At 39.4% G+C, this 25793-nt stretch overlaps 1 protein-coding gene across 3 annotated transcripts in view; it reads left to right on the forward strand.

The window, feature by feature from the left end:
• LOC137653488 (E3 ubiquitin-protein ligase TTC3-like) overlaps positions 1-25793 on the forward strand; it is a 216890-nt gene that overhangs the window by 170424 nt on the left and 20673 nt on the right. For all 3 annotated transcript variants that reach the window (XM_068386934.1, XM_068386932.1, XM_068386933.1), the window contains one exon: positions 20321-20419. In XM_068386934.1, the coding sequence (XP_068243035.1) occupies positions 20321-20419 (99 nt within the window). The remainder of the gene's footprint in view (positions 1-20320; positions 20420-25793) is intronic.

The raw sequence follows: 25793 nt of genomic DNA on the forward strand, positions 1-25793 counted from the left end.
AGTTTAGCGATTTAGTCTGTTAGTTTGTACTCGCCTCAGAGGCTTCGATTTAGACTATATCCTTGTTTATTTGTTACGTTGTCGTTATTCTTCGTTCTTGGTTATTACAATTACTAAGAAAAGCAATCAATTTTATTAATGTTCTTGTTTTATTGTGTGATGTTAGTTTTTTATTATGTAACCTTGAGAGCGAAAACAGAGACTGCTCGTTCCCTGTTCTACAGATATGAGTTATCCCTTCTCTCGTTTTCTTTATTAGCTCGAGTAAGAGAGGTGAATTTCCCATTCTCCGTTTTTATACGATCACGAGTTATTCAGGCCTCCTCTTAGTATCAGAGTTGATGATAGTACGTTTAATATTATAAACGTTTTTATTGATGTGGTTACTGTTAATATAGCTAACACTATTAATAGGTACGTTAGTGTATGAGTCATTAATTGGGGTCGTTTTATACCGACACCCTTAGCTCCGCCTTGAGTTATGCTTAGCTCCGCCTTGAGTTATGCTTAGCTCCGCCTTGAGTTATGCTCCGCTATAATGGATACTCATTGGGTGAGAACTAGTTAACGTACAGGAGCAGATTTTTGGAGTGCAACGGTGAATTCCGGCACTCGGACTCCGGCTGAAGCCTTTTACACACGAACCTTTGTCATGTTTGATCATAATTACACCGTTACGGCCGGCTTCACGGGAGATAACACAATCATTCATTGAGGTTAATGTTATCGTACCGGGGACGGTCAAGATATCACGGTGACGGTCACGATATCACGGTGATGGGCCTTTGCTACCGGATCTCCGGTACAAACAGAGATCAAGCAGACGGCCAGAACCGGAGTTAACAATGTGATACCGATGAAGACTTCACAGTTTCATTATTACGGTCCCTTTTTCATCAAATCTCCGGCTTCACTGGAGATAACACAAACATTCAGTATTAGAAAATGTTATCGTACCGCTGAGGATCACGTTTTCACGATGACGGACCTTTGTAACTAGTTCTCCGTTACAAACAGAGATCAATCAGACGTTCAGAATCAGGGTATGAACCCTTTTTCATGAATAATCACAATATCGTTATTACGATCCTTTTCATCGAATCTCCGGCTTAACCGGATATCGTACAGGCGATCAGCATTGAGGTTAATATTAGTTTTCCTCTGGTGTTCACGTTGTCACTATGACGGACCTTTGTACCGGGGATTGTTACCGGAGCTCCGGTACAGACAGAGATCACTCAGACCACGGGTGGCCAATCTCTTGTTTTGCTGTAAAGGAAAGGATTTAACATGAATACAAAGTAAACTGTACTTACTTTAATGACACTTTGAATTTGCGTTGGTAATATTCATTAGCTATTCTTGAAAGTCCTAATAAAAATATATGAACATAACTATGCCTATATTTATGCATATATTTAATTCTAACTATGAATAAATATGGATAAATATCCATACAACATCGTGTTCAAATAGAAATAAATTGATTATGCCTATATTTATGAATTTTCAATTCTAACTATGCCTAAATATGAATAAATATCCATACAACATAGTGTTCAAATAGAAATAAATTGATTGTGCCTATATTTGTACATATTCAATTCTAACTATACCTAAATATGAATAAATATTCATACAACATCGTGTTCAAATAGAAATAAATTGATTATGCCTATATTTATGCATATTCAATTCTAACTATGCCTAAATATGAATAAATATCCATACAACATAGTGTTCAAATAGAAATAAGTTTCCACTCAGTACTGGGAACCGAACGTTGGCCCCTTCTAATGAAGGGCCGGGTCGAGACTAACCATGCCATGAGAGGCTATCTACTGTTCCTTGAAACTCTGGTCAGTGAACAGATGAATCAATAGAATACTAATAGCCAGTAAATAATGTTAGACCCGGTTCTGAACGTCTGAGTCAGGGATGGCCAACCTGTGGCGGATGCGCCAACAGTGTCACATTTCATGAATACAAGTGTCGAACTATACCCCAAAAGATAGTACATTAAATGACTATTCTTTAAAATTTATTTTTATGAGTTATACAGCTGATCCCAGCCTGTGAATAGGATCACTAACCAAAGTTCAAGGAACATCCAGACTTATGTCCCCTTTCTGTTACAGAAGGTTCGCCTACATGGTTCCCGTCAGGATGATGATGAATCTCTCTGGCCTGCAAGAGAGGCTCTCCGCCCTTGGGTATCAAGGTTGGGAAGAAATGCTCCATCTAGAGGTCCCTATCTTCTCAGAGTGTCCTCTCTAAGGTTGGACGACGACCCCATGGACGGGCAGGTAGGTGGGGATGAGTTTTGAGCCTTCAGCTTTGCAATTACCTACGTCACCGACCTAGGACCCTTAATGGATCCTGATGTTCATGTTACCCTGCATAAACCGTGACTGCTAAAAGCAACACATTCTAGGGAAAACCAAGGGGCTATGACGGAGCGCAAAAGTATGGTGGTGAGTCGGATCCGTTCAGGAACTCGGAAGTTTCCCCCTACAGCCCCAGGCATATCGAAGTAACCTCCTTCGATAAAAACAACGCATAGAGATTTGCCTTACATGATCCATATATAGATGGTACCATAAATCTGGATGGCATAGACGTCCTCCCTCTGGGGGACCTAGATTTTACTCCCAGGTACTAGAATTCACGTTCAACGGATTCGTTCGATTGAAAGAGATTGCCTTGGTTAGGTTAGACAAGGTACCGAAGGTAACAGTATTATTTCCTAAAGGGCAGGCCCGATCTGTCTGGACCAGGATGTTGTCAGTCTGGGGGGTACGATAATTCCAAGATCTGCCCTTCCAATTCGACCTACACGTTTGATGGTCTGATCGGGTTAGTTGTGGGAAATACGTTCTGTCTGAGGCCTCTATCAGACAGGAATCGATAGTCGGTTACCCACTCGTCATCACAGCCTTCTTCTGATTCGACGTCTATGCATCCAAATCCCCCTCATCAGGTGGTCTACCTCACTGATTCCCCAGGTACACAGCCCAACCCCGTTGGGATGTTTTACCTGCATACAGCCCTAGATCCGAACCCTCAGGCTCCTCTCGTGGACACCAGAGAGGAAGCTACAGGAGTAGAAGACAGTCTCGCCATCGAGACGGACCTAGAAAAAAGGGGGCTCGGAGAAGGATAGTACCTAGATTCACCCCCTCACAACGCGGTGGTCCCGTTAGGGGGTAGACTTTACCATTTTCGAGACCATGGGACCTTCGGTCTGTGGGCTCATAGCATAATCTCTAAAGGGTTGAGGTGAAAATGGCCACAAGGTCCTCCTCCTCCACCAGTGACCTTCTCCCAGAAATCCACTCCCATCCTGAAAGAGTACACCACAGGGTTACTCAAGAAGAAGCAATCAAACGGGATCGATCACTGAAGTTCCAAAGCCACCTGTTCACAATTCCGAAGAAAGGCTTGTTGGCATTGAGAGTGGACCTGGACTTGTCAAGCTAAACTCTTACATTCTCTGCGACAAGTTCCGGATGTTGACTATCTCTCAGGTACGGACCTTACTTCCCCGTAGGACCGTCACCACCTCTGTCGATCTTACCGACGACTATTATCTTGCGCCTATAGCTCGAAACTTCTCTTCTTATCTGGGTTTCCGCCTAAGCAGGAAAGCCTTTGTGTTCAAGACATGCCCTTTGGCCTCAACATTGATCCCAGGATATTCACGAAACTGGGAGAGAGAGTGTTAGAACAACTCAGGAACCAAGAGATACAGATCATTGCTTATCTGGCCGGTTGGCTCATTTGGGCCCGGCCGGTCATAGAAGGCAACAGAGCTACGAAGGAATTACTTCAATTTCTCGACAACCTGTGATTTCGGGTCAATCTCCAAAAAATCTCGCCTGCAACCATCAGGCCGCTTAGAATGGTTAGCCATTCAGTGGGACCTTTCGAAGCACACGTTGTCTCTCCCTTCCAAAAGGTAAGAGGAATAGTTTCCAAGATCAAAAAATTTTCTCAAACACAAACAGGTGTCTGAATAGCCTTAGAAAGTATCCTCGGACTTTTCCAATTCACTTCAGTAACAGATCTCCTAATAAAACCCAAACTCAAAGACATCAATCGAGTTTGGAGAAAGAGAGCTACAGTACCTATAAGAGACATGGTCTCAAAGATCCCCTCTGTCTTGAAAATGAGACTATGCCCATGGTCCGAACCGAAGGACCTCTCCAAATCGGTTCCTCTACAATTCCCACCTCCACAAGTGACATTCCATACAGCCGCGTCCCTAAGTGGATGGGGGGGATTACTCCGAACATCAGATGTTTCAGGTTCTTGGTCACTCTCCGTGTACAGTCACACTCAAGCCCCTTTTTAGCTAGAACTGCCACCCGCTCGTCTGGCCCCTTGGTTATCAGGGAACAAGGAGGTACTATTTCCATTCACGGTATCAGGCAACAAATCCTCTACTTCATTAAACATACTAATCCGGAATCATTTCCCCAGGCTCATGATATACGGACAGTAGATGCCTCCAACAATGACTTCCAGAACAGGGACTTTGATGATTTTAAAAAATATACGGGTTGGAAATCCCCTATGGTTGTCAAACGCCAATATCTAAAGATCTTACAGGCCCTTAAATACCGACGATGGCAGAGGGGAGCCTTATCCCTCCCCATTAATCTCCTCTTTCCTTTCTTCCATCTCTTCTCTTCTCCCTCCTACCCGCCACTCACACCACGTCGCAGCTCTCCTTGGTAGTTCGTTAGCCCTATGATAATTGCCATGTTTAATTCCTATGGTTTAACTGTTATTGTAGTTACCGTTCCTTTAATGTTTAGATATACTTAGACATGTAAGGTTTGATGCCTTTTGCGATTCGACACTCAGTTGGTTACTTGTCGTCGTTATTATTTAACCTTACGTTCCCTATGTCATTTGGCTGGTTGGTAATTGGACGATTACTTTATTATATCATAGTATTGTCGTACATGGTGATTGTATTCTCCTCATTATGTTATTAATTTATTGGGCTTGGAAGGCATTCTCTGGTACTTTTTCGCCGGCCGTCACAGGTCGACCCAGAAAAGGGATTTTGACGAAGGAAAAATCTATTTCTGGGGAGAGACCTGTGACGCCCGGCGAAACCCTTCCCGATTATTTTTGTACGGACCCACCCTTTCCTTGCCAAGCCATATGTTCTTGCAGAAGGATGACCTGGTGAGCGCGAGTGGTAGGTGTCGGTAGGGTAACCCAACTGTATTCTCTAGGGCCTGTCACGGCCCTCCCCCTTTGATGAAGGGATTATCTAAATGGAAGACAGCCTGTGAATAGTGTTTTACAAACGCCCTTGTTAGATATACGACACCAACAAGGTGCTCGCGCGAGGGTTGTAACCTCTGCATTCCATGCTTTTAATTTTCTCTGGTATATTTGGAAGATTTATATCAGAAAAAGTACAAAGAAGGACTTTTTCGCCGGGCGTCACAGGTCTCTCCCCAGAAATAGATTTTTCCTTCGTCAAAATCCCTTTATAAGCCAAAAAATTACTAATTTAACCAAAAATAATTCAAATACAAAAAATATAAAACTTAACTGCCCTTGGAAATATCCAATATAAACATATTCACTTATATTAACAAATTTACAATGCACTTAGGAAGCGATAGGTGAACCATGATATGGTGAGGGATTACTGTTCTACTGTGCAGTATGTAGACTATTGCAATTTTGTAGTGTAATTATAATGATAAATTCAGAAAATTTTAGATTCTGTACTATATAATTAACTTTGTCATTATTCATTACTAACATTACCCGACACTGTCCTGAGTGCCGGGAGTGGTCTGTCTCCCAGTAAGAGAGGTTTGGGAGTTGGTACAAGAAGAAATCCGAGTGAGATTCTTTGCTTTAGTGGTCTTCCTTGAAGTCAAATTACGGACTTCTTCCTTGACCTCTCGATCTCTTCCTGAAGCCCTTGTTCAATTGGTTCCCCGGTGAACGGCCGAGTAGTAGCGCAGACCGTTCAACTCTGTCAACCTCGGGGATCGAGGGACAGTACTGCATCCCCTGGAGAAGCAGTTCTGCATCCCCTGGAGAAGCAGTTCTGCCCCTCTCCTTGAGGAGCGCCTGCTCTTTTTCTGAATTTTTGTAGGTTTGGCTGGTCCCCCGTCGAAGGAGGCGATGCTTTAACTCTTCCATCTGGGTGCCGAAAGGAAGCGAACACCGACTTCCTAAGAGGTGGATCCATTGCCGATGAGTGCAGTCCCTGATGACTCAGGAGTTTCTGCCGCTCTGTCTGCTGAAGGGTCTTCCCCTTTGCCGTCTGCTGTTGATGCCGAAGACGGCGCTCCCCTTATTGCTGAGCCGACTCTTCCGTCATGGGTGAAGAAAAGTCTGAGGCGAGTCTCCTGCGGGTGGTTACCTTTCGCTTACGAGTGAGAACCACCTCAAAGACTGTTCCTGATACGGTCAAGACCAACAATTTTTTTCTTTGACTCAGTCCGAACTGGTTCCCCCTCTGGAGGAACCTCACAGACGTTCCTCTTTGGGCTATGATGACCACATCTGCATCGTCGCATAAGGTGTCCAAGAACCCCTTTCACGACAATGATTATAAAGGGTTCAAGTCCACCCATGGAAATAAATGGAATAGGGGTGCTGGCTAAGGCCTTTCCTGGTAGGACAGGCAATCCTCCCACCTGTCCACCTGTGGGAGGATGCCTGCAAAGCCACTGACAGAGATGGCTGCAGCTTGGAGCTGAACCCTGGATGGTCGCAGTGATTTGTTCAGGATCTTGCTTCCCGTTTATACAATCTATCCTTCCATTGACTCGGGATCCAGTCCTGTCAAGCTCTTACGCGAAGGGATCCGCGAAGGAGCTGCAAAGTCCTGACCATGTTGGAGAAGGGTGCCCTCAAGGCCTCCCCAGGCTTCTTCAGTTAAATATTTCTTGTGAAAATGGCGTCTGGAGGCTGGAGATCAGTTATTGATCTCTTGGCCTTTAACAAGTTTGTCATAAACACTTCGTTCAAGATGGAGACAGGAGAAATGGTTAGACAAGAGATAAGACCACAGGACTTCATGTGTACACTGGATCTTAAAGACGCATACTTCCAGATCCCAATCCATCTGTCTTCAAGGAAGTATCTAAGGATCATATTCGACAAGAAGCAATACCAGTTCAACATGCTGTGCTACGGTCTCTCAACAGCACCTTAGGTCTTTATGAGATTGTTTGCCCTAGTGTCATCTTGGACTCACAGAATCAATATCCATCTCCTCAGGTGGCTGGACGACTGGCTGATTCTAGCAGACTTGGTGGCTACCCTTCTTCAGGACCGAGGCAGGCTTCTAGTGCTTTGCCAAGACCTGGGAATCATGGTAAACCTCAAAAAATCATCCCCGCTTCCCTCTCAAAGGCTGGTATACTTAGGCATGATCATAGACACCATTCAGCACAAAGCCTTCCCATCAGACATAGTACAAAGGCTTTCTCAGAATTGATGCTCTATTCAGATCGGATGCATCAAAAGAAGCGGGGTTGCTCACCTGCTGCACTGTACCACCTCCGGTCTTTGGTCTGAATCAGAAAGGCATCCGCATATAAATCTTATAAATTAGGGCAGCCTCCCTAGCCCTCCAACAGTTCCAGCAGTTCCTGGCGGGTCACTCCGAATTGTTGATTAGCGACAACACCATGGTAATGACTTGCATAAACAAGCAAGGCTGTACCTTTTTGCAGCCCCTGTGCCATCTAGCAGTAGAGATACTCAGATGGACAGTACAACTCGATGTCCGTGTCAGCTCGCTTCATTCCCGGCAAAAGGAATGTACTCGCAGACAATTTGAGCAGAGCGACTCAGGTAGTGAGCTCAGAGTGGTCTTTGGATTATTTAGTAGCCAACAAAGTCATGACTTTGTGGGGTTCCCTGACTGCAGACCTGTTTGTGACGTCCTTGGACTTTAGGCTCCCGCTCTACTGCTCCCCAGGCTCTCTGGCAAGATGTATTCCAACCACGGTGGGATAACATCGATGTGTATGCATTTCCCCTATTTTGTCTAATGAGAAGAGTCCTCAAGACCAGAACAAGTGAAAACCTATTGATGACGCTAATAGCTCCGCTATGGCATCACGCACAGTTGTTCCCGTATCTTCTGCAGCTCCTGACGGAACTTTAGAGAGAATTCCCTCCACGACTTTATCTACTCAAACAGCCACATGTGAACATCTTCCACAAGACCGTAGCTTCACTTCGGCTTCACGCCTGGAGACTATCTAGCAAGCACTCACTCTGAGAGGATTTTTGCAACAAGTTTCGAGAAGGATCAGCTGATCTGATCACGGCACCCAAAATACTTAGATTTATAAAATACACCCAAAATTTAGAACAAAAGCACATTGATGTTTTATTAACCCTTTTACTCCCAATGGACGTACTGGTACGTTTCACAAAACTCATCCCCTTACCCCCATGGACGTATCGGTGCGTCCTTGCAAAAAAAACTGCTATTCACAATTTTTTGCATTTTTTTGATAACTTTATGAGAAACTTCATGCATTTTCCAAAAGAATGAGACCAACCTGGCCTCTCTATGACAAAAACTAAGGCTGTCAGAGCAATTTAAAAAAATATATTTTACAAAATGTGCTTGAAGAAAAAAAATGCCTGGGGGTTAAGGATTGCAAAGTTCCAAATAGCTTTGGGGGTAAAAGGTTTAAAACACAATTAACTATTTAGATAATTGTAATTTTCTAAAATGCAATATTGCTTCCGAAACTAAATTGAATATCGAGAGAGAGAGAATTCATATGATAACTAATGCTGAGGTAATATTCATTATGAAGATATTTCGAATATGAAAATGACATAAGTAACGCGCACATAATCGCAGTACGGTAGCGTGACCTTGAGATCAGCTGATGGCTACTGAAAGTAAAACCAAAGAAATTGTTAAATATTCACATGCTCCTGAAATGGAAAAATAGCACAGAAACTTGCTTTAATAAACCACAATTAAGCACAAGGCTTAATAATAAAATAAGATAAAATTTAAATAGCGTATGAAGCTTTAAAAATGAACTAGCTGTACACACACACACACACACACACACACACACACACACACAAAGAGAGGGAACATATTTGTATGGTTGATAATAAGGGCTATAAACGAAGTATATGAAAACTATATCATGTAACATACTACGGGACCATCAGATCAACAGCACAGCTGATCACAACCGAAGGTAAACAAAAAAGTTGGTAATTGTTGACTACAAAAATGTTTCCGAAATTGAAAAATAGAATATAATAAGGATTTATTAAATCATGAGATATTCTGTGGAACAAAAAAATTAAATAATGATATACTGTACAGTAAAAATTTATTGATAAAATATGACTTGGATGATTGCCGAATCATAACGCAGCTTAATAAATCTACGGAACTTCACTTTTTTTAGTTCGACATACGTCGAAATCAACTTACAATGCGCCTCTCGGTCCCTCGGTCCCTATCTCAAGTGTAAGTCGGCGACTACTTGTACTGCCTAATATTTTTTTTTACTTGGTTTCTATCACAAAAGAGGTGTTCCTATCTAGTGATACTGTATAACACTCGCTAAAACTATAGTATATATTACTGTAATATACTATAATCACTACAGTAAAGCTTAACTGTACTGTAAGGCTCGCTTCACACGGGCGGTTTTAAACTGTGCGGCAGATTCTCACATGTCAAAGAGCATGTCTTCACATGAGCAGTTATTTCCTTTGTCGTTCAGCTGCATCAAACAACAGAATACTTGCCTGTCTGTGTTTGTTTGAGACGGAGGACAGGTAGAAAAAAAGTGTCCTTTGTGTATATAATGAACAGGGTGCTAAAACAAAGCAACTGTATAAATGGGACCCACCCAATAATAGTAATAACAGGGATCAATATTATTTCAGTAACAATCATTCTCATACTTTTAACATGATGGTACCTTTGCAAAACACTGATCAATTCTCTCTCTCTCTCTCTCTCTCTCTCTCTCTCTCTCTCTCTCTCTCTCTCTCTCTCTCTCTCTCTCTCTCTCTCTCTCTCTCTCTCATTTGGGAAAAAAGGGAAAAATAAAAGAACTAGAATAAAGAAGAAAATTTGGGGGTGTCAATGGAAAGGCAAATCCCTTCGACCAGTGGGGCAGCAACTGAATTGAACGTAAACAATGGTGAAGTTTATAATTCGCGATGTTTTTATATACAAATATGATACTAAAATATGAATATTACTTGCGTTATTATTGGATACAGTTAAATGAAACACCAGTATAATCAAAATTGGGTTTATTTCAAATATAACTGTAATTTTTTTATGACAGTAAATGGATATACAGTGTACAGCGAGAGCTAGGACAAGCTTGGTGGAGAGAGGTAAGTGGCATGAAGCACACCCAGTGTAGAGGAGCTCAGGCTATTTGAAATCTTCACACCACAAGGGTATTTATTGTGAATATGATTTTGTATTCAATAGGTATTGCAGTTCTCTGACAAAAGATTTATGATAAAATCATATTTTATAAGCGAAAATTTGGAGGGCGCACTTTTTACGAGATCAGCGCTGACAACCATCGATTTAATAGCGTAGACAAGTTTATCCCCTTCCATAGGATGAGTACTTCTCTCTCTCTCTATCTGTGTGCGGTGGTTTGTAGGGGCCTACGTTATGTAAGCAAACTTCATTAGGGGAATTCGTATGCCTTCAACAGTATATTTTGTTTTGATTAATATTTCTTGATTTTTAACATTTCTATACATTGCTATTTTAGTAGTGTGCAGTGTTATTTGCAGATTACTAATGCTTAATTTTATGTTTTAACTTGTGTTTTTAATATGCTACATTTGGCAATTTCTAACCGGAAATTTTTACTTGTTCCCATACTATCAAACCTTCCGCTATTTATATTGGATACAGTAGACCCCTGCCATATGACATTAATGCGTTCCGGAGTTGGTATCGTATGGTGAAAATGTCGGATGCAGGCAATAGAATAGCTAATGCGTGCAAACCCCCAGGTTAAAACATTGAAAATTAGTATGTAACAAAATAGTATAGTAAGCACTGTACTACAGTATACTTATATATAATATACATGTACTGTACAGTATATATTTAAATAACATTACAGGTATAAATAGAAATTATATACAGTGATACCTCTGGATACGAAAGTTTCTGCTTACGAAAAATTCAGGATGCGAAAAGTGATTCGAAGATTTTTATGCCCCAGGATACGGATAAAATTTCAGGATACGAAAACCTTACGAGATCCCAACTCTTCGCCGAGAGTAATTTTAAAAAGCGCGTGCCGCCTGACTTTGAACTTGGGTAGACTCGCTTACAGCCTCCCGCTCACCCATTGGTTATCTCCCTACTCAGACGCTAGCTGACGCCATAAGATCCTGCTTTCCTATTGGTCGGCAACTATCCCAGCTTGCCTACGCACGGGCGTTCATCTCTCTCTCTCTCTTTTTGTTCCGACCGCGGTATCGTTAACAGACATTGTGTGCTTTCGCTTGTTTGACTTAGTGTTAATATACAGTACATTCGTACGCCACGTGTTATCGTTAATAAACATTCGTTACTGTGCACTGTACTGTATTAGTGTTTACTATACATAGACTGTATATAACGTTACGTAGTGTATTATATTACGTTTGCCTAACGCATTTTAGAAATGTGTTGAAAAGTAGGCAGAAACAAGCTTCAATGGATAGTTTCTTATTAAAGAGGCCAGCGGTATTAGTAGGCCAAGACGAAGGTGAAAGTGAAGAAAAGAAACAGAAAAGAGGAAGGGATGAAGAATTAGAAGGTGAAAGTAAAGAAAAGAAACAGAAAAAAGAAAGTGATGAAGAAGTAGAAGAGATTTAGAAAATAAGAAAAACGTAAAGTTATAAAAATGCAAAAAAAAAAAATTCAATTTTAAATTTTGTTACCGTTAAGTGTTAAAAGTAATTTTTTCTTTCATTTTATAGTTTTCCATACGTAATGTTAAGTGTTAATTATTTCTTCCATTTTTTTATTTCGTAAAGTTTAAGTGTTAATGTGTTAAGTGTGTAAATTACTGTACGTAGTCTGTCACTTGTTACGTAGTGTATTATATTACGTTTGCCTAACGCATTTTAGAAATGTGTTGAAAAGTAGGCAGAAACAAGCTTCAATGGATACTGTAGTTTCTTATTAAAGAGGCCAGCGGTATTAGTAGGCCAAGACGAAGGTGAAAGTGAAGAAAAGAAACAGAAAAGAGGAAGGGATGAAGAATTAGAAGGTGAAAGTAAAGAAAAGAAACAGAAAAAAGAAAGTGATGAAGGAGTAGAAGAGATTTAGAAAATAAGAAAAACGTAAAGTTATAAAAAAGCAAAAAAAAAAATTCAATTTTAAGCTTTATGTTACCGTTAAGTGTTAAAGTAATTTTTTCTTTCATTTTATAGTTTTCCATACGTAATGTTAAGTGTTAATTATTTCTTCCATTTTTTTATTTCGTAAAGTTTAAGTGTTAATGTGTCAAGTGTGTAAATTACTGTACGTAGTCTGTCACTTGTTACGTTTTCTGCCTTATGCCATCCTCCTCTGCCGCGACTTCGCTATCGGACATCGTCTCAATCAAAAGGTAAGTTTCAACTTTTTTGTTACACTAATTAACTGTAACCTTTTTTTCAGAGTGTACAGGTATCAATCATTAATTTAGGTGTACGTACAGGTAACAATACACCTTCACTGATCTAAATGCTTTACGTACATACAGTACCGTAACTTTTATACAGTAGTAAAGAAAACGGACCGTTTTCTTTGGGCTTGGGGGGGATAACTTGGCTATAACTACATTACTGAATAATCTCATAGTGGTTTCTGGAATGGATTAGGCTGTTTTTAACGGTTGTGTTAATTATTGAATGATAGAAATGGCTGCATTGCATGTTTATTACTACAGTTTAGCATGTTTATGAAAGAAAGGGTGACTTTTTGTAAGGCTTGGAACGGATTAGGCTATTTACATGTAAAACACGACTCAGGATACGAAAATATCAGGATACGAAACCGCATCCTGAACGGATTAATTTCGTATCCTGAGGCATCACTGTACTCTACTTTACTGTAAAGGAAAAATTAAATTTTATTTACCTTTGGAGTGACGTGACTTGAGCTGGTAGTGGGTGGAGGCAGAGGGGGAGGAAACGGTAGATATAAAAACGTATCAATGCTAATTATGTTATGTACACTTAATAATAAATTTATTCTTACTATTAAACACTTAAAATTAAAAATGCTTTTTTTTTTCTTTAAATTTTTTTTTATGATTTTTTTTAGAACTTAAAAAATTACTTTTTTTTTTTTTTTTTTTTTTTTTTTTTTTTTTTTTTTTTTTTTTTTTTTTTTTTTTTTCCAGTAGAATCACTTATATCATCTTTGCTTTCTGACACTTCTCCTTTGGAGAAATATCTATCCAAAGAAGCCTGTTTCTGACGATTCCTCAACATATTTCTAAAATGACTCATACACTTGTCATTAACACTCTCCATAAGACGACCTGTGTGAAGTTTTTCTGGGTGTTTTTTATTTTTTAATGAAACTTGTAAGGTTTTCATACCAACCGATAGCCTCCCTTATTTCTGCCGATGTCGTTTCTTCAGTCTCCCCCCCCCTGTCCCCGCCACCACTAGAGCTGTGCTCTTCTTGAATGATGGTCGACTGCATTGCCTCCAACTCCTTCAAGTCTTCAGTCGTAAGCTCCTCCTTGTGCTCCTCGATAAGGTTATGGACGTCAGCCTCATCGCCAACAAGCCCCATGGACCTCCCGATTGAAATTATTTCCTCAACATCACCCTCAGGGGCAGGATCATCAACGGCCTCGTCTTCGGTTGAGGGATCGAAACCTTCAAAGTCTCGTTTTGCCACAACAGCTGGCCACAGTTTCTTACTTGCGAGGGTAACGATGCGCATGCCTTCTTCGTATTTCTTTATTATCTCCAGCTTCGTTTCCATAGTAATTATCTTCTCACTTCTCCCTTTAACATCACTAGCAATCTTGGGACCCATGGCTAACAAATTAAAGTTAGAATTTAGCACTAAAATGCACAAAAAATACAATATCGCAAGCATTCACACGAGATCAAGTCTTTACGAAACGCACACGAGATTCTGAATTGACGCACGTATGAAAAAAGAGAGAGAGAGGCAGCATCTCTCTCAGGCATTGTGGGAGGGATTTCGGCCAATAGCGTATCGGTATCTTAGTGACGCCGTGACGCCGACCAATAGCAGACCAGCTTCTTAGTGACGTATGAGCGTGGTGGTAGGCTAGTGACTCGCACAGTCGTACGCGTAAAAACCGCCAAGTTTGATTTTTGGAATTCGATGCCGTAAGGTGGGGAAAAATGTCGTAACGAGGGTACGAAAAAACATCGTATTCCACACCGTAATGTGAAAGAAACGTAAGCTGCGGACGCCGTACCCCGGGCGTCTACTGTATTATTTCAGCGAAAGCTGGAAGGCAGCCATTGGATTTTAAGTGCGAGGTGGCAACCCTACCTAACCACTAATAGTGAGTAGGTAATGGGTGGTTGGGGATACCCAACCCCCTATATCTACTCATGGTTCAATGAACCACGTCACTTTTTACGTTTGGCTAGTAGAGAGCGGACGTCTCCTCTCTCTCCCTTCAAGGCTTGACCATTTACCACTATTGCTTTACGCTCATTCTTTTCTTTACAGATATGACTTGAGTTTTTACACCCCACTCCATTGTAGAGTAATGTAGAAGTTTCAGATATCGATGTTTGTTCTGCGAGTTACCGGAAGGATTCCTAGCCGCTGACGATTTCTCGGCAGGGTTTTTTTTCTTCCCCTCGGAGGGAAGGAATTTTTATTAATATTATTATTACTAGCTAAGCTACAACCCTGGTTGGAAAAACAGGATGCTATAAGCCCAGAGTCCCCAAAAAGGGAAAATAGCCCAGTGAGGAAAGGAAAAAAGGAAAATGAAATATTTTGAGAAGAGTATTATTAAAATAAATATCTCCTATATTAATTATGAAAATTTTAACAAAACAAGAGGAAGAGAAATAAGATAGAATAGTGTGCTTGTTTGTACCCTCAAGCAAGAGAACTCTAACCCAAGATAGTGGAAGACCATGGTGCAGAGGCCATGGCACTACCCAAGACTAGAGAACAATGGTTTGATTTTGGAGTGTCCTCCTTGAAGAGCTGTTTACCATAGCTAAAGAGTCTCTTCTACCCTTACCAAGAGGAAAGTGGCCAGTGAACAATTAGTGCAGTAACCCCTTGAGTGAAGAAAAATTGTTTGATAATCTGTGTTGTCAGGTGTATGAGGACATAGGAAAATATGTAAAGAATTGGCCAGACAATTCAGTGCGGATGTGTGTAAGCAAAGGGAAAATGAACCGTAACCAGAGAGAAGGATCCAATATAATACCATCTGGCCAGTCAAAAGACCCCATAACTCTCTAGAGGTAGTATGTCAACAGGTTGCTGGTGCCCTGGCCAACCTACTACCTCTCTTTATTTTTTCCTCAGCGCTTTATGATGACGTTGGGTTGCAAGGTCGGTGGCAGTAGCTACCGCTGATGTCTTAGCTGTCGATTAAGTCTACCTCCCATTCTCCCTTCCTTCGTCTTCTGTCGACGAGTCTTCTCACCTTCTGCCGATCTCGTCGTCTCCCAACATTCCGCAATTTTTCTCTCTCCCTTCAGGCAATGTTTCAGCCTGCGTATGCAGCTCCACCTGTTGAGAATTGTGAAATCAAGGACGACCGTCAACCAGTGGCGTGCTTGACAATCGCCGGATCAAAGCTTTCCTTTTGTTTAATGATCGCAGGGGCAAGACTCATCATCTCGTCTTCCTGATCGGTCAAGATGTCGTACGTGACTATACTCTGTTCAATGATCGCAGGGGGTGAGACTCATCACCTCGTCTTCCTGGTCGGTCAGATTGTCATTCGCGACAATCAGATGTTAAGGCACGCATTAGGATGTCTTGTGACGATCAATGATAGCTACAGAGATCTCTACAATCATGGGTTCGTAGGTAATCGCGACCTCAACGTTCTTCTTCTTAAAGATAAACTCCTGTCGGTTTACTCGAAAGGGGATTACTGCGGCAGATTCCCATTGTCACGTCAGTTTCTACAACCCTGGAGAATGGTCGAGTGATCGCGAGCGACACTCAAGAGTGTGAATTACACACTCATGGTCACGAGCGAGACTTTCGTGACCATAATTGTGATGTCAATCTCTACAACCCTTGAGAATGTTTAATTCTCAGTTCAAGTGATAGCGAGCGAAATGCTCCCGATCGCACTCATGTCATGAGCATGGGTTACACGCTCTCATAACTACGAGCAAGACGCTCGTGACCGTGACCTCGGGGATAATACAGTACGCTAACGCAAGGCTCAGTGCCCCTCTCTCTTTGGGTTCTTGTTTGTATATCGCAAACAGGGCTTCTTGGGTTCCCAAAGGTTTTCTCGCTGTTGGCGGAATCAGAGGGATCCGCTTCAAAGTGGCCAGGTTTATGCATTGAATCCAGCACACTCACAGGAGTTCATCTCCCTTGAATGTACATGTTTTCTTGTAAACTCGTTCATACTACAGGAAAGCTTAAAACAAATTTCCTCAAGAATCGGGTTGCTGCTTTGGTTGCTACCTTCTCCCCTGTTGTCCGGTTTATTACGGGGCTGCTCACAAGCCGAGTTTGCTTGAATACGAACTACGCTGATTAAAGTGACTCTTGAAGCAAATCAGATCTCAGATGTGATAAGGGAGGCAGATTCTTTGAATCTGTTTTTCTCCCCCTCTAGCGGGAGAGACAACCTCTTGAGGTTACTGCTATTCTCTCCCTCTTAGAGAATAAAATTCAGTGCTGTCTAATCGACAGCCATAGCAATTTACTTGCTATGGTTCGGGTATCATGACAGGATTAACAGAGGATAATGAAAATCTGTATTCTCCCAATCTCCATTGGCTCTTATGCCCTCGGACCTTAGTGGAAACACATTCAACCTCCATCTGCTTCCGTTCTGGGGAAACATCTTTTATCTACACTTCATGAAACTCAGGCTTGTTCATGAAGTCTGACGATGATTTTCTCCAGTAACCGGAGCCCTTTAGGCCTGAGTGGTTGGGAATGAATATTAGTTTCTCATAAGAGAACCCCTCCCACGAGCTCAAAATAATCGGCTGTTGTCTTTTCGTCAAGGAAAGAGAGTCTAGAATTAGCTACAAGGGTACTATCTTGTATCTTCCATCTTCCTTTAGGAAATGGTAAGCAGTCTTTAATTTCTTCCTCATGATTGGAACATCCGATCTCATAGGAAGACTGGGGACGCCGGAATATAGCCTTGCGCTTCATTGGTTAGAAGTCTCTACTTTTAGTCTCTCCTCGTGAGACGAGCTTAACATTCAAACCTTGTCATGAGAGGGAAGGTTTTGGGATCAACCAGTTAGCCTCCTATATAGGATCAGCTCTCATCTGAAAGACCTCGGCCTACTGACTGATTTTAGAATCTTGAATTCATGCAAGACATCTTCCGTTTACATAGATCTATAGTTCGAGTAATCGAAGGAATGACACAAAGGTCATATCCTATAAGGATATCCATAAACTGTGTCATTACCCTGTAGAAACTTCCACAGGTCCGACAAGACCATATTAGTCCCCGTCGAGTGCGACCTCTGAAGAACTAACCGGATCCCAGGTCCCTCAGTACTAGGGATCGTCCTTCTCTTGGTCCTCTACAAGACCTGAGCAAGTAACAGTCCTAATTAAAAAGACTGCCTGATGAGAATCTCTCCCAGGAGTAGATCTCCTCGTTCTTCTGGATTTGACTCTTCCTATAGAGGCATCAAAGAAAAGGGGAGGGAGGCCACATACAGGACCATATGTCCTTAGGACTATGATGAGAGCATGAGTGATATCGTCTCTTAATCCCCTCAGGAGGCACCTTCTTTCTTCGGGAAAGTAGCGGGGGGGGGGGGGGTGACAGTGATTTGTTGGTTTCCTGTTAACGAGAAAACATTTCCTGCTGCTATGTGGTCTCCCCTTCATGGTATCCTATCCACGGGCCTGGATTTTATAGACTCCACCCGTTCTGCAGGAGCATTCCTCATACAGCCTCTGTTTTAGAGGTCTTCCTTTGGGAAGCGGAATGAATATCAATGACAAGCAGTGATCTCCTTTTTGCAGGAGAAGGACTGCTCTCTCCTGTTCAATTCCCTTTTACGAGCAATTTTCTTGGGAAAGGAATAGATGGCTTCTCCCCACTTCTGTGCAGATTTATAGTTGGACTTATCTCATTAAGTTACTTTACTAGAGCTTCGGTCTAGCCTCGTCAGTGGCACGTCTACGACTCTGGAGAACCCGTTACGGTTTTCCTTAATGACTATATACTCCGTGATGAGTCAAGTGAAGTCTGCTTTTTTCCTCTTCCCAAGAGTGCTATTTTAGTCATGCACTCACAAATATCCAACGAAGGGAATCACGCTCTCAGGCTTAGGCAACGAAAGACCTTTGTTCGTCCATCGAGCATCTCCTCCAATCGTTGCTCCCCATAGAGTTTGAACCAATTACCTGTAGTGGGGTAATACAGCCTTCTATGGGTCAGGTGGCTCTAAACTGCAGATCTTCCCCTTTGTGACACTCGACCAAAGGAGAGAAGTACCCTATGGGTCTCCCTCAACGTCTCGCTCACAGCAAAAAACCAAGTAACATTCTACTAGGAACCTGCGTGTAATCAAGGCTGTAACACGGTAATTACTTGGACATACCTCGAGAAGGATGATTACATAGCCCCAAGGGTATAGCACACTGGGTCAGATACTCATCATTGTTTTTCTTTTTCACGCCAGGAAAACAATGAAGGAGTTCGCTCCTTAGGTTCAGCACGCCTCACTAACCCTAGCAAGGTCAGAGGAGGTTGTAAGGATCTCGTAAGTGACTGGACGCAGGCCCGATACCAGTCACAAAATCCCTCTCCTCCTCCTCATAGAGGTGAACCAGAGCTCTGAATGTTATAGGGCAGAATCCATCCATAACTTTGTCAAGCAGCTCCTTTGTGACACAAACTGTGCCATTGGCTACCCAGAGTAAGACTGGGATGAATGAAAGTATGCCTGGCTCTTTTACTTTCATCACCTTCCCCTCCTTTGAGGAACAGCACCATGGGTCCCTTTGCAAAGCTGACTTCAGCCTCTGCAGGTAATAACCACTTCTGTCGTGTAACGAAGTATTTTTTTCATATACTCGTACACGTTCCCAACGCCTCCTGCGAGGTAGGCCTTGGGAAACGTCTTTTTATGTGTGGGGCTCCTATTTTAACTAGGAGCATCATCTTACATGGACATTCTTATGATATCTCCCACAACTACTTTTAGTTGCTCAGGCCGCTATCATACTCGCTTGTATTGATGTGAAGTGCAGGGTTTCCCTTGATTACAGTCTAATACTGTACTATGGAAACCGGGTCAATGACTAAGCCAGTACTTGGACTTATCACCTTCTTAAGAGTGAGTCATCCAATGTAAATAGCATAAGGTTTGTTAGTGTGGGAATATAATTTGTATTTTTCCCTAATGGAGACCTGTAGCTATTTACATGAATTGGCCGGTCATCACCTGTCCCCCAGTAAGTCCTGCCTGCAAGCAAAAAGTGGTGTGGTTCATTGAAGGTGGAGTAGATATAGGTGACTGATAACCCCCCAACCACCCCTTACCTACCCATTGATTATGGTTAGATAGGGTTGCCACCTCGTGCTTAAAATCTAATGGCTGCCTTCCAGCTTTTGCTGAAGTAATATCTAATATAAATAGCTATAGGTTTGTATTAGTTAGGGAAAAATACAAATTATCTCTGAATTTGTCATATTTTCACTGTCATTCATTGCTGATTCATAGCTTTCGTTCTGTGGCGAAAGGTATATTATTTAGTGATTTTTAAGGGTTAATTTCACGTTACTTGAACTTTTTAACATGGTGCTACACAGTATTTGGCAATTTCTAACAAAATTTTATGCCTTTAATGCTGTAGTGATGTATGGCAATTTTTCACAGTCACAAAATTTGGTGTCACATTTCAGGTTTTCACATACGAAATTCATGAATACCAAACACGTGTATAATGAGAGTTGAGTGTATCATAAGATTTCTGTTTTTACTTAACAGTTTTCAGCTGGTGGGTGAGGGGTGTTGCTTGGAATGGAATACTTGTGATGCCTGTTAGGAATTACTGTACATGCCTTGCATTGCAAAATATTTCTAATTAATGATACTGTAATTGCTTTCACAGCAAACAGCAAACTAATTCACCAGTGAAGAATTGGACCAACTCAACAAATGACCTCATTCTGGATTTATGTAAAAGAAGATTGGGGAACTGTATTACAGAGTAAGTTCTTGATATGCTGAATGTCATTGTAAATTTATTATCTCCTGCTTTCGATAAAATGGGTATGATGGCACCAGTTTCACCATTTAACATTTAATTCTTGCATACTTTTGAGGCAAAATAAAACTGGACTTGGTAATTTAATTCTAAATAGGCTAATTGTTTCTACTTGAATATAAAACTTCGTCCTTTAGTAGGGTAGATTCTGGTAATAGCTGGTAATGGGCAATAAAGAATTATCGAAAATCTGGCAATTGGCACCCAGTATCCACTTGTCATCCAGGTTTGACAGCGCTCTGAGCCTCTGTTCTGATTCTGTCCGTTGAGCTGCACATGTGTACTCAGTACTTTCCAACTGAACCAAAGTTTTTCACATATATCTCGTTTAGAAATGAGGGGAGCATTTATCACAGATTTCTAGTGCTTAACCACCCTCCATTTAAAAAGTATTAGAAATATTCAGATATCTTTAGGCTAAATTGAAGAGGCCTATGAGTCTTATTATGCTGAATTTAGTATGTGAGAACTTGAGATGCGCTAAACTATACGGAAGTATCATTCTCAGGTGAAGAAGATACAATTCTATATTCAATGTTTTAACCCCCTTCGTAATGAAGCAAAAAAAAAAAATCGTTTAGAAGTCTAACATTGCATGGGAAACTGGAATACTCACAGGAAGTTGGAAAATATCTTTTTATTCCCGAAACTAAACCAAGTAAGGACCTTTCCCACTAGCAAGCTACAGACCCATAGCCCTTACCAGTTGCATTTGTAAGCTCTTGAAAACATGATAAATACTATTTTTTTGTGGTATTTAGAAACAAATGGACAGTTTTCTCCTTTCCAATATGGTTTTCTTTAGGGCTGTTCTACAGACTCTTTACCTTTTATTGAAACTTTAACCAAATCCAATTAGTGTCAAAACAATTGGTGTATTCTTTGACCTGAATAAAGCCTATGACACCACTGGACACTATGGAATTAAAAGATGTTTGATAGTGGTATTAAAAGGAAACATGATTAGGTTTATAGACTGTTTCTGTTTGACATGTTCTTTAATGTAAAAGTTGCTAATTATATCTCTCTTCCAAGAGGAAGGTGTTCCCCAGAGCATTGTTCTTTGTGTCACTTGTTTTACTATTGTAATCAGCAGAGAACAGGGAATTGTATTTTACTAACTATGATGGTATCTACATGTCAGTATATGGAAAAATCTTTAGATTTGATTAGTAAATGAGTCTTGGAAAAGGGTTTTAGATTTTACCTTCCAAAACTGGTGCTATAAGACTTCAGATGCAGGTGTCCTGAGGAAAATCTAACTAGTACTTCAGATGATAATGTTTAACCATAATAAAAAATGTCAAATATTTAGGTATAACTTCAGATTAAAACTTAATTGGTAAAGTCAAATAGACAATCTAAAGATGAAAGTGAAAATATTGCTTAACATTCTGAAATTAGTATTTGGTTAGATTGGACTGGTAATAAAAAAAAAAAAATTTTGAAATTATATGACTCCATTTGTAGATGAAAGCTTAAGGTTGTCAGATTTACTCTTCTGCTTGTCCATCAAAGTTGAAGGAACTTCATATTATCTACAACTTGAGGTTTAGAATCTGCACTGGTACCTTTAAAACATCCCCAGTTGCGAGTTTGTATGTGGACTCATGATGTTCATCTACTATAGAACTCAAAAGAGAAGATCTTGGATTGTTGTATACAATGAGAGACTAAAGCTCCTAAAACTACCCAACACATTATTGAGGGAATGTAACAAGAAATTTTGGTGCCAGGGCCTTTCAGCAGTTTCAAAGAAGATAGTTCAAGAAAATTGAAGCAGTGAAACATCCTTTTAATCCTACATGGTTAATATATGAAATTTAGTGCTGTTCAAAAGACTTTAGCAAAGAACTGCAATCTAAAGAGGAGATTAAATCTTAAAATTTTGGAGCACATTAGTCATCATGTAGGAAATGTGAAGATCTTTACTTATATATTTCCTAATGTGAAGTTGTTGGATGAACTGTTGTTCATAATAATGAAGATTATAAGGCTGAATTTTCAGACTGTGCTTCCACATATAAATATACTGTGTGTGTATATGTATATATATATATATATATATATATATATATATATATATATATATATATATATATATATATATCTGTATATATATATATATATATATATATATATATATATATATATATATATATATATATATATATATATATACATATATATATATATATATATATATATATATATATATATATACAGATATATATATATATATATATATATATATATATATATATATACAGATATATATATATATATATATATATATATATATATATATATATATATATATACAGTATATATATATATATATATATATATATATATATATATATATATATATATATATATATATATATATATATATATATATATATATATATATATATATATATATATATATATATATATATATATATATATATATATATATATATATATATATATATATATATATATATATATATATATATATATATATATATATATATATATATATATATATATATATATATATATATATATATATATATATACACACACACAGTAGGGTTCCGAATTATACGTGTTCGAATTATACGATTCCCCTTTTATGCGATCGCTATTTTTCAAAAACAAATTTTCTGTATCTGCGAAGCTGTTCAAAGTCTGCTAGTCAAGGACTACAAAACGTATCAAATATATTGTCTTTTTAAGTCTATTGGTAGCCCTAAATACGGTGATTTATAATAAATGTTACAAAACAATATTAACATTACATCTTGTTAACCTAATTTCATAATAAAAAGCCTATTTAAGGATAAAATTCCACATCAACAATGAAATCAACTGTTAACTGTGCGAGTCCAGCTGATAAAATGTAAACAGAATTGTGGTTACGTTCTCAGCAATCTTTATCTTTCTCCAACCTTTCGATGATTTTAATGGTAGTGTTAATGATGGTATATTAAAGCATTATTTTTGTTTAGTACAGTATATATAAAAGCTTTTCTGGGTCGATCTGTGGCGCCGGGTGAAAAGAGTCCTTCTTATATATCTTTTCTGATAAAACCTTCCAATTATACCAGAGAAAGAAAAAAGCATGGAATGCTGAGGTTACTACCCTCGCGCGAGCACCTTTTGGGTGTCGTGTTTAAAGCAAAGGCGCGTGAAAACCACTATTCACAGGTTGTCTTCCATTTAGTTAATTCCTTCGTCAAAGGGATGGGCCGACTCTTTTCACCGGGCGCCACAGGTCTCTCCCCAGAAATAGATTTTTCCTTCGTCAAAATCCCTTTATTTTTCCCTTCGGGCGTTCAAGGTTTTCACGAGTAGACTGGGTTCGTTTATCGGCAGTGAATAGCCTAAACTTCGGTAACGAGTCGGCAATGTTTTGTCATATTTTAAACAGTATACATTTGATTTGCAAAGATTGGTTTTGTAGAGTAGACGGTAAAATAAATCTCTCTCTCTCTCTAGAGGGAGAGAGAATTTGATGCCAGAAATTCTCTCTCTCTCTCTCTCTCTCTCTCTCTCTCTCTCTCTCTCTCTCTCTCTCTCTCTCTCTCTCTCTCTCTCTCTCTCTCTCTCTCCGTAAGAAATAAAACCTTAGTTCACATATGGCAACTTGAGTCTAAGAATGAAATTAACATGGATATTGTTAGTTGTGGCGATAAATTCCTTGCTTCAGGAGGTTCGCGAAACAAAAACATGGCATTCAATTACAACAGCTGATTCTCTCTCTCTCTCTCTCTCTCTCTCTCTCTCTCTCTCTCTCTCTCTCTCTCTCTCTCGTGTTATACAATACTTATAAATAGATGAAGAAACCAAAATTGGTTTTCTTAGTGTCAATTAATACAAAACGAAAAAATTATACCGTGTATACATCCATTTCAATCATAGCTTAAAATACGGTATCCGATTTCGTCAGCAAACCACTATTTTTTAGGAAACACCATTCTATTCCAGAAAATTTTTACTCTTTAAATAGTCAATTGCGTTATAATAAAATATGTACTTATGTTTTTAAATTTCGGGTGTGTTTTAAAAATCGAGTATTGCTGACTTCTTTTTGTTTTACTTTTGGCTGTGATCACATCAGCTAATGTCTAGCTTCCGCTCTCACGAATATGCGCGTACGAATACGTTAACAAAGAATTGTTTACACCATTTCTTAATTTATTCAGACCATCAACACAGTTAATATTACATAAGCACCAATGTGTTATAACCTATCATTTATTGTTTAGTACATTTAAAACCATACTCTCTCTCTCTCTCTCTCTCTCTCTCTCTCTCTCTCTCTCTCTCTCTCTCTCTCTCTCTCTCACATCGGACGTAATAGGGGTAACCTAATTGTTTGATGACTTTAGAAATAGGCCTAATAGTTTCTTCTTCTTTTACCTTTTTTGCATATGGTTCCTTAATTGAGGTGGGTACAAGTTGACTTATAACTGAAGTTAGGAAAAGTATTTTGGATATAGAAAGGACAATTATCTTTCGTAACAGTTTAGAATTATCGTAAATTATCATTCTGTCATTAGCGTCAGTTTGCTATTCTGGATTAAACGCATAAGGAATAAAAGGTTTTCCAGCTTTGCTACGAATTTAGGAATTTATATGGATACCATAAGTAAAATATTTGTAATAACAATGTTTACTAAATGTTTGTAATATCATTAGTTATCACTTTGAGCATGTGTGTTTATTGCGTTCGTTTGTTTATTGTGATCGAAGATGGAGCGTAAACAAATGGAAGGTTTCCGTTTCAGGCGGCGTCATAAAGAAAAACATTATATAAATGGAATTCCTTTCATTTATTTGGAAGTTCTAAGAAAAATTAAGTAGAACATTGATAATAACAAAATCAACATGTAATCTATACTTGGTAAAATTGCTGTTGATTCAAAATCTAACTTATACACAGATGTATAAATGCGTCTGTTTCTTCGTTGTGATCAGAGATAAACGTAAACAAAACATTGGTTGTCGTTTTCTATTGTGCTTTTTAGCGTGTTTAGGAAACGTATGATATAAAATCGCCTTTATTTTGATAATTCTGGATTTTCAATGATACAACAAAAGCTAGTCTATAGAGTGATGGTTTTGCTATTCACACCAGTTGTCTTATACAATAGATATGACAAACATTAAAATTTGTCTGTATTTTGGGTCATGTTATAACGGGAAATATATGGTGTTTACCCTATCCTGGTTGTAATTTTAACCATTTTTTAAGTTATTAGAACTTTAAAGTATATTAAATGTTTGATTTATTTACAAGAACAATTTGATATTATAAAGAAATACA

Source organism: Palaemon carinicauda, chromosome 14 (genome assembly GCF_036898095.1).
Source record: "Palaemon carinicauda isolate YSFRI2023 chromosome 14, ASM3689809v2, whole genome shotgun sequence".
Classification (NCBI taxonomy): domain Eukaryota; kingdom Metazoa; phylum Arthropoda; class Malacostraca; order Decapoda; family Palaemonidae; genus Palaemon; species Palaemon carinicauda.